Genomic DNA, 15,272 nt, shown 5'->3' with positions numbered 1-15,272 from the left:
GATATGACTTATTTGCTCACAAAGTTGGCAACGCGATGTGTAACGTTTTTTTTATTGTTATTGGGTTTGGAAAACCCATCATTGAAGCGATGTCGATCACCCTAATGACCATTTAATTGGCGGGCATGACTTTGGCTTTGATTACATGGAGGCCAATTCTTTTTATAATAGCCTCTAAACGCTGCAAATAGGATTCGTGACCTACCAAAAGGTCGGGCAATTCATTAAACACTAGTGATTTCTCTTATGCTCTAATCGGTGCAACCATCTCATGGAAAATTAGGCCTCAGCCCAATTAAGAAATAGAGGGTTAAATCGTCATAAAAAATTGGATGATTGATGATGGTGATTTCATTCGCCAAAGCCTTTACAGTATGCAAGCAGTCAAAGATTAACTGATTTCCACATTGAATCAAAGTGAGTTCCTCCTCAAGTTGCATAACCTGTGTTCTTTTATAGCTAACAAAATAGTGTTTTTAATTTTTTCCAAGCCTCATGTGATGTTTTTATAATTGATGTAATTATGAGAGGTGTAAAGGCAATGATGGCATTGAGGATAAGTTTATCCTGTTAAACCCAATGGGTTATGTTTAGTTTGGTAGTTGTAGTGCAAATAAATAAGAGTAAAAAGATGTGATGTTAACATAGTTAATCAAATCATAACCAATAAGAAGAGCTTCAAATTAAGCATGCCATTGAGGGGAAGTGGATGGTGTTAGCTTTTCATTGATTTGGGCAATGATATTGATGGCAATAAGTTGTTTATTATTGCTGGAAATGAGATGAGTGTTAAGTATAGATGACTTGAGGAATACGACATAGTTGGGATCATATGCTATTTCGAGAATGGATGTTCTGATATCATATAAAACAAATAACATTGTTATTCTTCAATGTATATTTTCACATTCTATTGATGCAATAAGAATTGACTTATATACATAATTAAAGAAAAGCTATTTACTATACTGAACTTAAACATCAGTCACAAATCTTTCTAAACAATGCAGTAGTTACAAAATTATATAGAATTGATTTGGAATGATCTTGCTTGATTGTAGGCTAGATGTTCTCTGTTCAACCCCAACCTTGATTCTTACAATCTATCTTAAAAAAACATTAACATGATTTAAGTAATTTATAAGTGAATGAGAAATTGATTTAAAAAAACTTTTAGTTTGCATGTTTTGGCCAAAAACCCTATAAAAAACCTATATCTCACAATGGAAAGAAACAACCAATGTTTATAAAGTAAGTAGTTGAAAAGTTAAAATTGAGCTCAAAAGACACTCAAACTTTTAGAGGGGGGGCTATAAGAAAAATGAGCTTTGAGTTTAAACTCATATATACACGCAACTACTTGACTTGTGCTTAGTCTTTAAGGCAGATTTTATATGAGTTTGAGTTTATTGTGAAATAATATTTCGGGCCATAAAAATATATTTTTTTGCCAATTGAAACTTGGACTTAGGTCAACCCATTATTTATCTAGTTCAGCTCATGAATGTTAAAAATCTTTTGTTTGCAAATCTGGATAGTTTTTTTTTTAACTAAAAAATATAGATTTAAGCCCATTATATTCAAATTTAATTCTTAATTTATAATAGCTAATCAAAGATTCATAATGTGGGAATTAATTTTGATTATTATCAGAATTAATTTTTCAACTTTTAGCTTATAGAATCCTCTATAAAAAAAAAGGTGAATAAAGAGTTTTTAAAAAAATGTATTTTTAGATTTTTACATATTATTTATCACCTTATTTTTGGTGCTTTTCTTCTCCTTTTTATGCTTTTACTTTCCTCCCAAAAGTCTAGAGTTTTGGTTCACTTTGTTAAGAGATAATTAAATTATTTTACTTTGGTTCAAAAACCTTAGTTTAAAAATGCATCTAGACCAATATGATGTTGTTGAAATCTTGAAAGATATAATGCAAATATTGTAATTGCACAAGTGAAAAGTAATAAAGTCTTAAGGACAAATAATTTATCATTCACAACAACAAAATATTCATTAATTTAATGTATTTTAACAAGTACATACCATTCTTAATTTTAATTTAAACATAATTAATTATATTATTAACATGCATGCTAGAACTATTATCTTACATTAATTTCAAGTTTGAATATACTAGTATTTTTTTATTATATTTATGTTAAAAATAAGTTTTAATTTTGCATGATTATAAATTTAAAATTATATGCATTATAGACTTTTCTTGAATAATATTATATTTATATATATTTTATATTCTTTTGTTATATGATAAACTAAACATTTTTTTCTCACTAATATAATATATTTACAACCTTGAATAACATTTTAATCCCCTTTTATTAAAAAAAATATTAATTGTCTAGTCGAAATATAATAACGTTGAGAAATTCTAATTATAATTTATATTAAACCAAGTTCTATTTTTTAATGGAACGAGTTCTAGCGAACTATTTATTTATGAGAAAATGAATATAATATATTACACCATAGAAAAGTTAGATTATAATAGTTTATACATTTCTATTTTATACTTATATTTAAATCAATAAAAATTAGATATATATACCACAAATATATAATATATGAATCTTGATTTTATTTTTTATGAAAAGTTATTTTTAAGGTAGCTTATATGTTAATCAAAATTATATTTTTATTAGAATGATTTCAAAAGAACAGCATTTATATTGACCCAATATATTTTTTAAAAAATTAATAAATTCTTTTATATATTATTCTCGATAACATAGAAATGCAAAATCTCGACATGGATCCATAAAAACGAATCAAGTTACGGGGCCACCATCTGCACCGTACAAATAATTCATAATAGGCTAGTCATATGTGCCTAGGATCCCCACCCTTTCAACGCTCTGGATCCAACAAAATTCAAAAATCATCCCCTCCCTCTCTTAAGAAACCAGAAAAAAAGAAATTCGAACTCCTCCTCTAACGGCTACATTTCTCCCTCTCCCTTCTTTTCTCTCTTCCTCCTCTCTCGCTACTCTGCCCAAACCGGAACTCACTGACTCTCTCTCTCTAAGAACTTTAGTGATGAAGCACTTTATGCTACCTAAGAACCCGGTCTTGAGAGAAGCAGCAACAACACTCAATGAGCAGTCACCAAACCCTAGCTCTCACAAGACGAAACCCTCGCAATCGCCTTCGCGGAGGGCCAAATCTTCTAAAGAGAACGCTCCGCCTCTGGATCCGAACTCTATTACTTCCGATCTAAAGCCTTCGCCGTCTACTGCTTCCGCCAAGTTGAAGAGTCCCTTGCCTCCGCGGCCTCCGTCTTCAAATCCTCTCAAGCGCAAGCTTAGTATCGAGGCTTTTCCGGAGAATTCGCTCTCCGATTCCGGCGTCAAGGTAATTTATTATTACTAAATAAATAATACCGCCTAGGTTTTTGTTTCTGGTTTGGTTACTGAGAAAATTTTGGTTTCAGTTGAATTAATTGCTATTTTTCGATTTTAGGTTTCTATACATATCTGTTTGGAAACTGAAACTGAATGGAAATATTTTTTTATATATTTCTGTTAATTTTATATAATTTTTTTATAAACAATACTTTACTTGATTCCACTAAATAGAATTTTAGCTCTCTATTTTTTTATTGTGTTCTTAAGGTATCTATGATTATAAATCTGAGTGTTTTATTGTTAAAAACTTGTTTTAAGATTGATTTCACTTATTTTCAAATTTTTGGCTGATGAGAAACGGCTTGAATTCGCTTCCAAATCGTACGATGGAACGGATTGGGCTGGAATTTATGTAGTATAATCTGTTATTAGCCAAAGGAAGAGTAAGAATATTTGCATTAGGATCACCACCCTTTATTCTTTTCATTTTCTTGGGTTACATGTTGAATTTGAGATTTAAACAGTTTTCGGCAGCATAGTGTTACAATATTAAAAATGTCTCAGGTAGTAGTACGAATGCGGCCTTTAAAAAAGGACGAGGAGGAAGGAGAGACAATAGTTCAGAAGATATCTAATAATTCTTTGTCAATCAATGGACAGACCTTCACTTTTGACTCAGTGGCCGATACGGGGGCCACCCAGGTATGATCTCTATCTGTGTTCCTTTGCAGTGTACTAATTGATGATCACTGTAATCAAATACTCATTTAAGTTTTCTTGGATATTTTTTTCCACAGCTAGACATGTTCCAACTTGTAGGAGCCCCTCTTGTGGAGAATTGTCTTGCTGGGTTTAACAGTTCTGTATTCGCGTATGGACAGGTAACTTCCCAATTAGTACTGTTAGTTCCCGCCTTTTCTTTTATATTGCATAAGATGATGTTCCCAGCTCTTTCTACTCTTGAAACTGTATTGCTCAGACTGGGAGTGGAAAGACATACACAATGTGGGGCCCAGCCAATGTGTTGTCAGATGAAACTTTATCAAGTGATGAACAAGGTTTGACCCCCCGAGTCTTTCAGCGACTCTTTGACCGTATAAGTGAGGTGAAGACTTATTCTTTTCATTTTCAAGCTGATTGAAGATTGTCTTGTGTTGAAGATTATAACTGTCAGTGCTCTTTTTTCCTTCGCAGGAGCAAATTAAGCACACTGACAAACAACTTAAGTATCAGTGTCGCTGTTCTTTTCTTGAGGTTAAGTAATTCTAAAAGCTTCTTTTGGTACACTTGGCTTGTTTAGCCTTGTATTTTACACCAGTTGATTATTCAACTAATTTTTGCAGATCTATAATGAACAAATAACAGATTTGCTGGATCCAAGTCAAAGAAACCTGCAGGTAAACAGGAAAATTTTGAATCTTAATCTGCCCTTAATAAATAAAAAATGGTTTTCTTAGTCAGTCTTGTTTCTTTTCCAGATAAGAGAAGACATGCAAACTGGTGTTTATGTTGAAAATCTCAAAGAGGAGTATGTATTTACAATGAAAGATGTGACTCAGCTCCTGATAAAGGTTGGATTTCAATTTCCTTCTGCTATGAAGAAACATGAATGTTCGTGAAGTATAATATTAAACATGTTTAGACTACTTTACATGTTGTACTGAGATAAACATGCTGTTATAAGCACTGCTCTTACACAAATTGATATGAAGTTCACAAATATTGATTGTGGCATAGTAGTTCCCAGAGACAAGTTTTAAGGCTCCCATGGAAAAAAAATGTTGAGGTTGACTTCGCTTTATACAGTAGCAAAGTGAAGATTTGTTGTCAGTTTAGACTGTAAAGTTTGGGAGTCTTTCCGCTGATATTTTTTCCGCTATTTTTTTTTCTCTTTAGATAGTTTCTTGACTAGCAAGGATCTCTTATGAATTTTGTTGATCTCCTCACTGTAAACACATGGCTAGAGCAAGAACAACTCTTGTGTCCCTTTTGTTCTAGAGCATAAATAAGGAAGAGAATGATTCAATTACAGACCATGGTGGTTTTAATGTCCCAGAACTGGTTTAATTTTTCAACTCTTTTAGGAGGATGAAAATCATCTTCACTTCTAATTACATCCTGGAGTGAAAACAGAAAAGGAAAAATGGCTGAAATCCATAGATTATAACAGGTAATTTCAAAATCTTAAATGCATGGGGCTTTAGAAGTTTTTTGAATGTTGTTGCATTTTACTGCCATCTTATGCAGGGAAGTCTGCTTTTGAGGAGAAAGAATTAACAAGGAAGTAATGAATTTGGAAAAATAGTTGAATTTCAGTAAAAAAATGTTTTTATTAAGAAATGAATGTGGGTTTGCTTTATCATTCTTAAAAGGGATTTGGAGATAAATTGTTGATGGCATTGTTCTTACAGTGCACAATGTAAGACTAGTTGTCAATATCTACTATCAAGTTTTTGTTTTTTGATCCCTTGAAGACATGCACAGAAACATCTTACTGTAGTCTGTTTGTTATTTACCTTCATCACTGCTTTCAGTCTTATATTTAAGGAGGAATTACTTCATGTTCTTGTTGAAGTCTTTTTCCTAGTTTGAAATTCTATTTTTTTTCAAAATGAAGCCAAGCGTTGTGTTTATGGCTGCTAAATAAATTCTGCAGGGACTGTCCAACAGGAGGACTGGTGCAACCAGTATAAATACAGAGAGTTCCCGTTCACATAGTGTTTTCACTTGTGTTGTTGAATCCCGGTGCAAGGTAAGACTTTCACTACTCATATATGCATCAATGCTATTTATTCTTCATCCTATTGAATGAAGTATGTTGTCAGGTTTTCATTCCTTTTATTGGTGTTTCCCTTTCTGGTAGAAGATTCTGAATCTCTAGGTGTGATTCAAACTCTATTTTCCTCCAAAATATATTGGCCTGCTAAAAACGTTTGTATATTGTGAAGTTTGGTAATATTTGGTTCATGAACATGCTTCTTCTTTGTTGATTTTGTCTTGCATTTTCTGCTGGAGGGATTCTAAATAAACTAAACTATTATCTTATAGAGCATGGCAGGTGGAATGAACAGCTTGAAAACAAGTAGAATAAATCTTGTTGATCTTGCTGGATCAGAGAGACAGAAGTTAACTGGAGCCGCCGGGGATCGGTTGAAGGAAGCAGGGAATATTAACCGATCTCTCTCACAGCTTGGGTATGGTCCTATCTTATCTCATTTACTGCTTTTTTTTTTTTTATGTGCTGAGTTTCAAGTTGCTGTAAAATCACTTGTTTGAGCTTTTAATTTAGTACTACAATTGTGACTTGTAAAGATATTAGTATGAACTACCTCTGAAAAGTTGTTCGAAGTTAGTTCACCTACAAATTAAAGAGAAAAACTCTCTATAAAGAATTGTTGCTCATGGATGTTGTTATGCTACCATGTGAAGCAGATACATAGATCATATGGGAAATTTTATACACACATATGAAAAAGGTTTTGGTTCATGATAAAGAACAAACTTAATAAAGGAACTGATAGCTTATTGTTATGTTCAAACTTTCAAAGAAAAGACTTATCAATGCAAGGACAAGCTGATTGTAATGCCCGTGCTCTAAACTGTGGACCATCCAAATTAATTATTATGATTTTTTCTCTAAATACAAAAGAACCAGGTCAAATCTATGCGAGGATTAAGTAAATCACTAAAAGAAAGGAGATCTCATTTGATTTGGTTTGGAGTCTGTCCTGCTCAGTTTTATGATTTTTAGAAATTCTGAAATTTTGAAAATCTATCTGTAGCAAATCCATAACTAAACTGTTGGTTTTAAAATAAACAATCAAATTGACAGAGTGAAAAAATGCCATCCAAATTGGGTTGAAAATAGTTAGCATTAGCTAGCAGTCTTTCTCTCTAATTGTACACCTTTTTTTTTTTGAGAAATTAATGTTAATGAAAATTTGCTTTGTCTAAAGCTCAGCCTGGATTTTCTTTGTTGATAAAAAAAAAACAACAACAAAGAAGTGCAGTGTAGAAACAAGACCGGTAGTTTGTAGAGTGCTTAAAAGAATTATGTAGGATGGTCTGGGGGTAGAAGTTAAGAGCAAAATGCAGTATACATAGCAGAATCATCAAATACATATGATTAGGGAATAATCTATTTGGCTGCTTTTGGGATTCCAGCTAAATGATAAAATTCCTGATAGCATTTTTTGTTCTGTCAATCTGTTCAATGATGTGTTTTTGATGGTCATCAGAAAATGAGTTTGAGCTTCGTTATAGGTGCAATTTCTAATGAACATGTTCATCCAACCATGCATCAACAGACATTTCCATTTAATTGTGACCACTTATTATATTTGCAGGAACTTGATAAACATTCTTGCAGAGGTTTCTCAGACAGGAAAGCAAAGGCATATACCTTATCGAGACTCCAGGTTAACGTTTTTATTGCAAGAATCACTCGGTGGAAATGCCAAACTAGCTATGTTGTGTGCTATTTCTCCAGCACAAAGGTAAACAATGCAAACACTGCTGTCTCTCTCTCTCTCTCTCTCTCTCTCTCATAATGGAAGTTCATGTGAATCAACAATGCAGTTGTAAGAGTGAAACTTTTAGCACATTGCGATTTGCACAGCGGGCTAAGGCAGTCAAGAACAAGGCTGTCGTTAATGAGGAGATGGAGGATGATGTGAATCACTTGCGAGAAGTAATACGGCAGCTAAGGGTAGACTCTTATTTTCAATTATTAATTTTTTTGTGTCATCAATAGTTGCACATGCATGACTCTGGATGAATGCAACAGGATGAATTGCACCGAGTGAAAGCAAATAGCAACAATCCAACAGGTTGGGATCCCCGTAAAAGTTTGAATATATTGAAAAGCCTTATCCATCCACTTCCTCGATTACCTCAAGTAGATGAAGATGGTGATGAGATGATGGAAATTGACGAGGGAGCTGTTGAAAAGCTCTGCATTCAAGTAGGTCTGGGACCAGCAGGCACAACATATCAAAATTATGTTGATGAAGGCAGATCTATCATAGACCAAGGTACTGAGGATTCAGATGTCGACATGGAAGAAACAATACCTGAACAAGCTGAAAAACATGAAATTCTGATTTCGGGTTGTGCTGAACCTGCTAGAAACAACACATCAGGTTTTTCCAACATTAATACTAATATTTGTTGTGATTTTATGGATTTACATGAACAGTTACAAATACTAGAAAGTCCAGTCCGATTTACTTGTTGACACACCTGATGCAGAATCTTGCGAGGAGCCAGCTGAGGAGAAAGGGACTCTTAGGTCCTCCGTCAGTAAATTGATAACAGAAGAATCACCAAACAAAATGGTGGAGGTCAGGTCCTCCTGCACTTCCGGTTCCCAAAGTGGATTTTCCACTAGCATTTCCACCACAGACGAACCTAATGGTTCTCAAGAAGAGATAGGGAATTGTGTGTCTCCTTCAAGCCTCAGTGTAGTTCCTTCTGAAGTGTCCCCTATTCTTAAATCTCCAACTCCAAGTGTTTCGCCTAGACTCAACGTCAGCAGGAAAAGTTTGCGGACTTCATCAATGTTAACTGCTTCCCAGAAAGATTCCAAGGATGAAAGCAAGTCAGGACCAGAGAACTGTATATCTTCTGCAAAATCTGAACCTTCAACTGCTCTAATTCCTCAAACCAGTAAGAGTGTCCTTGCATCAACTGAACATTTAGCGGCCAGCCTTCATCGTGGCATGGAAATTATTGATAGTCATTGCAGGAGTTCTGTATTGAGGCGATCTTCCTTCAGATTTTCCTATAAGCCTGAAGAATCTAAGCCGATTCTGCTTGTTGACAGAGTTGATGTGGGCGTGCAAACTTTTCCTCAAGATTATGAGATATCAGAAACAGTATTGTTGTGTGCAAATTGCAAAACTAAAACACAACTAGAGGTGAAAGATGCAGATGAAAGCAATCTGCAGTTAGTACCTGTTGATGGCTCGGAGTCCAATGATAAACCCAAAAAGCAAGTTCCGAAGGTACATTTGATAGCTTCATCTTGATGTTTTGGTTTTAATGATTGTGCTTCCCTATTTTTGTGAACGGGCTGGATAACATTTTATTGTTTCTTTAACAAACAGGCAGTGGAGAAGGTTTTGGCAGGAGCCATCAGGAGAGAAATGGCCCTGGAAGAGTTTTGTGCCAAACAAGCTTCTGAGATAACGCAGCTCAACCGTCTGGTAGGTAGTGACTTTGGACAACAGCAATGTAGTCATTATTTTCTTGAACTGCTGAAATGATTTCTTGGCCATTGTTTACAGGTTCAGCAATACAAGCATGAGAGAGAGTGCAATGCCATAATAGGGCAGACAAGGGAAGATAAAATTCTTCGGCTTGAGAGCCTTATGGACGGTGTTTTACCTTCTAAGGATTTCATGGAGGAAGAGTTAGCAGCACTCATGCATGAGCATGAGGTATGGCTGTTTTACTCAGATTTTAAAATATACTCATTAGTTTTTAGATATTTATAATTTTTTATTTACAGCTTTTGAAAGAGAAATACGAGAACCACCCTGAAGTTTCAAGGACAAATATTGAGCTGAAAAGAGTTCAGGATGAGCTAGAACATTATCGAAACTTCTATGATTTGGGTGAAAAGGAAGTCTTGTTGGAAGAGATTCAAGATTTAAGAAGCCAGTTACAGTACTATATAGACTCTTCTTCCCCATCTGCTCTAAAAAGAAATTCACTTTTGAAATTGACCTATACATGTGAGCCCAGTTTGGCTCCCCCTCTTAATACAATCCAGGAATCAACTGAGGAGAGTCCCGATGAGAAACTTGAAATGGAGAGAATGCGCTGGATGGAGGCTGAGAGCAAGTGGATTTCTCTTGCTGAAGAATTGAGAACTGAACTTGATGCTAACAGAGCACTAAATGAGAAATTGAAGCAGGAATTAGATACAGAGAAGAAATGTGCAGAAGAGCTGAATGAAGCAATGCAAATGGCCATGGAGGGACATGCACGCATGCTTGAACAGTACGCAGATCTTGAAGAAAAACATATTCAATTACTTGCAAGGCACAGGCAGATTCAAGAAGGAATAAATGATGTCAAGAAAGCAGCTTCTAAAGCTGGAGTTAGGGGTGCCGAATCCAAGTTCATAAATGCACTTGCTGCTGAAATTTCTGCATTGAAAGCTGAAAGAGAAAAGGAGAGGCGATATTTTAGAGATGAAAGCAGGGGACTTCAGGCTCAACTGAGAGATACTGCTGAAGCTGTACAAGCTGCAGGTGAATTGCTGGTGAGGTTGAAAGAAGCAGAAGAAGCTGTTGTTGTTGCTGAGGTCAGTGCCAAATCAGTCCCACATTTTGATACTCTAGTATTCTTTGTTAAGATCATTTTTCTTATCATTCCCTGGGCGATACATCCTCTAGTCTGAAAGTCTCACTTCACGTGCTTACGGAAACAAGTAAAGGAAGGTTTAGAAGATGCTACAAGTAGTCATATCACCTTTTCTGGGTTTATTGTGCCTGACTGACATGGTCATGTCATTCCAATTATTATTATTTTTTTTGGCTAAATGGTAAAAAATCAAATTGTTTTTATGCACCTTGTTTCCATGCTGATAAAAGAACTTTCACACTCATTATGCCTTTAACACCATAAATGATGCACATAAACCTTTTGCACTTTTAACTGATGATTGTGCTCTAGCTCTAAACGAACTAAATAGGGTGAGCAGTAAGCTACATTAGTTCTTCATTTGCCTACTCAAGTTGCTAATTGTTCCTTTTACTTCAATACTTGATCAAGGTTTTCATTTTGAGCGTGAATGCCAAACTCATATGATTGTCTCGTCAACATTTTGAATTATTGCATAATTTTGAACTTGTGGAATCTGTTTTAGACCCCTGCAAATTCAACAATATTTGGCTTTTCAACACCTGTGCGTGTTGTTCAGCTAAATGAAGCTTCAAAACCGCCTCCTGTTGGGGAAACTTGTACACTTGATTAATGCTGATCAGCAATGTGTCTTGTCTCGTGCTCTATAGTTTGCATGTACCAATCAGAACTTCATTTATTTTCCAGAATCCAGTTTCTACCTTGAGTCATGAACTTCGATTATGGAACTAACCATTATTCAACTTGAAAATTCTTGGCAGAGGCGAGCTATGGAGGCAGAGCAAGAAGCTGTAAAGGCAAATAAACAGATCAATAAGCTGAAGAGAAAACATGAAAACGAGATCAGTTCTCTAAAGGAGCTAGTGGCAGAGTCTCGTTTGCCCAAAGAAGCAATACGACCTGCTCACAATGATGATTGTAATATGCCCAAGTATGATGCAGGTGAGGCTCTTGGCGAAGGCGATCAGCAATGGAGAGAGGAGTTTGAGCCATTTTATAAAGCCAAAGATGGTGAATTGTCAAAACTCGCAGAACCCTCATCATGGTTTTCCGGTTATGATCGATGCAACATATAAAAAGTGTACGTATTACTAACTGTTATGTGATATAGCCAAACTTGTACTGCTAGTTTTTGCCATTTGTGAGGGCCAACCTCTCGGCTCTCATACTGGGCCTTGTATTCCATTCGGATCCTTGCAAGTTCACAAGAGTTGAATGAATATATTCTTTTTATTCACACCTCCATGCATTTCTTATTCATACGTAGGCACATAATATGCAGTAAGGATCCTCCTAGGACCCGTTTTAGCTCATCGAAACTAAATCCCTTCTAGAACCGGCATCCGTAATGATGACTTAGGCACATATATATGTTCGGTCAACACAGACCGGTGTCAAGGCGTAAGACTCGCATGGACACACGCCGTAGGAAAGGAAGAAAGGAAGGAGACTGTTATTTTGTATTCAAATGGGAGTTTCGGATGTTTTGGACACGGTGGACCCCTGCTGCAGGGACAGTAGGCATCGGAAGAAACTATAATGATGTAGTCAAGCTTTTTAGATCATTTATTTTCTTGGTTTGGATGTCAAGAGGATAGGAGGCAATCTTTAACTGGATCAGAGAAGTATGTCCGTTGTCCCTTTGAGTATACGAAAGGCAAAAGCAGACAGGCAGTCCGCCATTACTTTCAACTTAGGCAGCCTTCATGGTAGTGCTGGAGGGAGGAGTCTATCATATCATGGAGACCATAAAAAAACAAGAAGCTTGTGGCCTTGTCTTCTCTCTGACATGAATCTATCCATACTCGTGGTCCATTTCTAAACCAGAACGGATGGAACAAGCAGCATCCGAATCCATGCATTTCTACAGGATTGGATAGGATTACAATCTGAGGAGGGGGAAGTGGGTCTGAAAGTGACGTCTGGATAACATTTACCATTAAAGATACGCAGAGATATTTCCCTTTTGGAACTGCTTGGAAACAAACCTCTTATACCCCTCTCATTTTTGTATTTGCTTTGGAAAGCAAACTTGAGTTTCAGACCTCTATAGCCTCGTCAAATTGACTCTGAAAAGATGAATCGTGTTCTAGGCTAGTATATTATATAACCTTTTAGGCTAGCATAAAGTAGTTCGGAAGATTGGGGGTCGATGGTTATGTTTGGTGAAACAAAATTATAGCTTCTGTTCTCCACCGCCACCACCTCCTCCTCCATCAAAGGTTATACCTACCGAAGTTAAAGCCAAGTGCTTCTTTAGATTGAAGAAAGAGACATAAAGCGAAAGGAAGACATTAGGGATGAAAATCCCATGAGAGAATGACTGACAGCCTGGTAATTGGACCCCCCCTGATGATCATTAATAATAACCCCACATAAACAAACACATTCCATCAATCTCTCCTAACCATAGGGATGCTTGAAGGACTTCTTTTTTTATTTATTTTTTGCCCCACAACTTTTGCGTCAGATCATGTCAATCCTTAAGCGAAGAAAATCATTTTCTTTTCATTAGAAAAAGCTCCATGCATGCTGTTCCATGAAAACATCACAAGATTTACCAGTGAAAGCTCAATCTTAGGTGCTGTAGAGACTTGATTTATGCACTAGTAATGTGTTTGTTATCTAGTTAAAGAAAAAGGGTAAAGTAATTTTGAGTGCCTAAATTTTTATGACTCTTACAATTGAGTATTTGATTTTTAATTTTATTCAATTAGTTGTCCGGCCTTTTTATTTTACACAATAAAGTGTCCAAGTATCCCTTAAATGATTGACATGAACACCAACACCAACACCAAACATAAGTAGTATTTATGATTAACGTTATTAATGAGATATTGCGACAACAATTAAAAAAAACTAGTTGAAAATCAGAAAATACAAACATACAGAGAGAGAGAGGGGAGGAAAAACCCAATTAAGTGACAATTCTTTAACTATATATCAACCCTAAATATTATTTGAAGTGCTGGTGTTCATGTAACCACTTATTTTAGTTAATTATACATACAGCTAATTTTACTAGCGATGAGATGATGATAAGAGGCTACACAACAGCGAGGGAATCTAAGGATGCAATTTCACCAAACTATCTGGTTTTGCAGGAAAGTGTCGTTTTCTGCTAACTCTTGGAGTTTCGCTTGTGGAAAAGAGAAACCTCTCAATCTCTGGCATTAATCATTTGAAATTTGATGTCGAAGGGAGATGATTTGACTTGAATAAATGGGAAAAACACTGCATCCAATTGCTTTCTATCTATCCAGCCCAGCGCACTACTAAGCATCAATCTGGTTAAAATGTCCTACGAGATTTCATCACATGATTTGCTTGGACGTCGCTATCCATCTGATACCGGAAATTCAGGCACATATCAGCTACTTTCTTGGCACCATTTATTTCTGCAATCTTTCTTGTTGATCCTTGCTCCTGTCTTTTATTTGACCAATCAGCCAAAAAAGATCTCCTGGTTAACTCAACTATCCCTCCTGTTATATGTTAAGGCTGGTTTTCTCTACACATTGCCATCCTAGTCTAATAATTCTGTTTCTGATGGCTTTCCACCATTTTTTTCAAGTTTGATTAAGTGACAAGGGAAGGTAACTCTATTATATACGTCATAGTAATGAAACCCTATTCGATAGTCCGTCGAGTCCAAGATTTGAGTTGCAGATTAAATAAAAATTTCTCAAGTATGATTAAGTGACAATAGAAGATATTTCTATTGCATATGTTATAATTATAATACCCTACTCGAGAGTCGATCTAATCTAAGATTTGGGTTATAAATTTATAGAAAGTTTTTTAAATATGACTAAGTGACAAGGAAAGACATATTTATTGTATATGTTATAGTTATAAAATCATACTCGAGAGTTCATCTAGTCTAAGATTTGAGTCATAGATTGAATGCAAATTAACTTGAGCTCGAATTGTTTTTTGGTAAAAAAATATGGGTTTGTGCAGGCCTTGAGAAATCATTCATTAGTTTTAAAAGCATGGCCTTCATCAACTACACTCAACTTGGCATTCGATCTTAATCTCTAGTATGAACATATTAATGCTCAAACCAGTTAAGATCATGTTTGCCAGAGAAGGATGACAGTGTAGATTGCTTTCTGTTGCTGTATGGAAATTTGATTTTATTGACAGCCTTACAAAGTTGCGTGTATCCTCCTCCATGGGGCCTCTATCTACTCCACTACTTAATTCTTCCACTTATCCATATAAAGATTTCCCTTTCCAGTTTTATATATATATATATATATATATATATATATATATATATATATATATATATATATATATTAAATCAAGTAGATGAGAAATGAGATTGTAAAGCCCAGTCTGACTCTTCATTCCTCAGCCAAGTCAGAACTTCACTCCTGCCAACCTGTGCATTCGATGCTCCTCAAATTCTCCCATTAAAAAAACAAGAAAAAAGTGTAGCCGAAAAGGGAGAAAAGCAGGGTTTGAGTGTATTCTCGTTTTATTTGGAATAACTATCATCCCTTTTCACACATCTTATACACCTACTTAGGG

General features: G+C 35.5%; 1 protein-coding gene across 2 annotated transcripts; it reads left to right on the top strand.

The window, feature by feature from the left end:
• The first annotated feature begins 2,860 nt into the window (after positions 1–2,860).
• LOC118040657 (kinesin-like protein KIN-12B) lies at positions 2,861–14,433 on the top strand. 2 transcript variants are annotated; one of them, XM_035047652.2, is made up of 18 exons: positions 2,861–3,369; positions 3,927–4,064; positions 4,160–4,243; positions 4,342–4,467; positions 4,557–4,616; positions 4,706–4,759; positions 4,841–4,933; positions 6,019–6,114; positions 6,411–6,556; positions 7,709–7,858; positions 7,941–8,070; positions 8,149–8,503; positions 8,613–9,367; positions 9,470–9,568; positions 9,650–9,802; positions 9,874–10,674; positions 11,495–11,814; positions 13,838–14,433. In XM_035047652.2, exons 1-17 carry the CDS (start codon positions 3,055–3,057, stop codon positions 11,807–11,809), a joined length of 3,870 nt encoding a protein of 1,289 aa, XP_034903543.1. In that variant the 5' UTR covers positions 2,861–3,054; the 3' UTR covers positions 11,810–11,814; positions 13,838–14,433. The 2 variants fall into 2 exon arrangements, with proteins under 2 accessions (XP_034903543.1, XP_034903538.1); XM_035047647.2 differs by lacking the exon at positions 13,838–14,433 and having other exon boundaries at positions 11,495–11,970.
• Positions 14,434–15,272: the final 839 nt, after the last annotated feature.

The sequence above is a fragment of the Populus alba genome, chromosome 14 (genome assembly GCF_005239225.2).
Source record: "Populus alba chromosome 14, ASM523922v2, whole genome shotgun sequence".
NCBI lineage: Eukaryota > Viridiplantae > Streptophyta > Magnoliopsida > Malpighiales > Salicaceae > Populus > Populus alba.
This window is presented reverse-complemented; position numbering and strand designations above follow the sequence as displayed.

Coding starts and splice junctions, on each gene's coding strand:
- LOC118040657 (XM_035047652.2), top strand. CDS start 3,055: ATGAAGCACTTTATGCTACCTAAGAACCCGGTCTTGAGAGAAGCAGCA. Junction 9,569..9,649: donor TAACGCAGCTCAACCGTCTG/GTAGGTAGTGAC, acceptor CATTGTTTACAG/GTTCAGCAATACAAGCATGA. Junction 9,803..9,873: donor CACTCATGCATGAGCATGAG/GTATGGCTGTTT, acceptor TTTTATTTACAG/CTTTTGAAAGAGAAATACGA.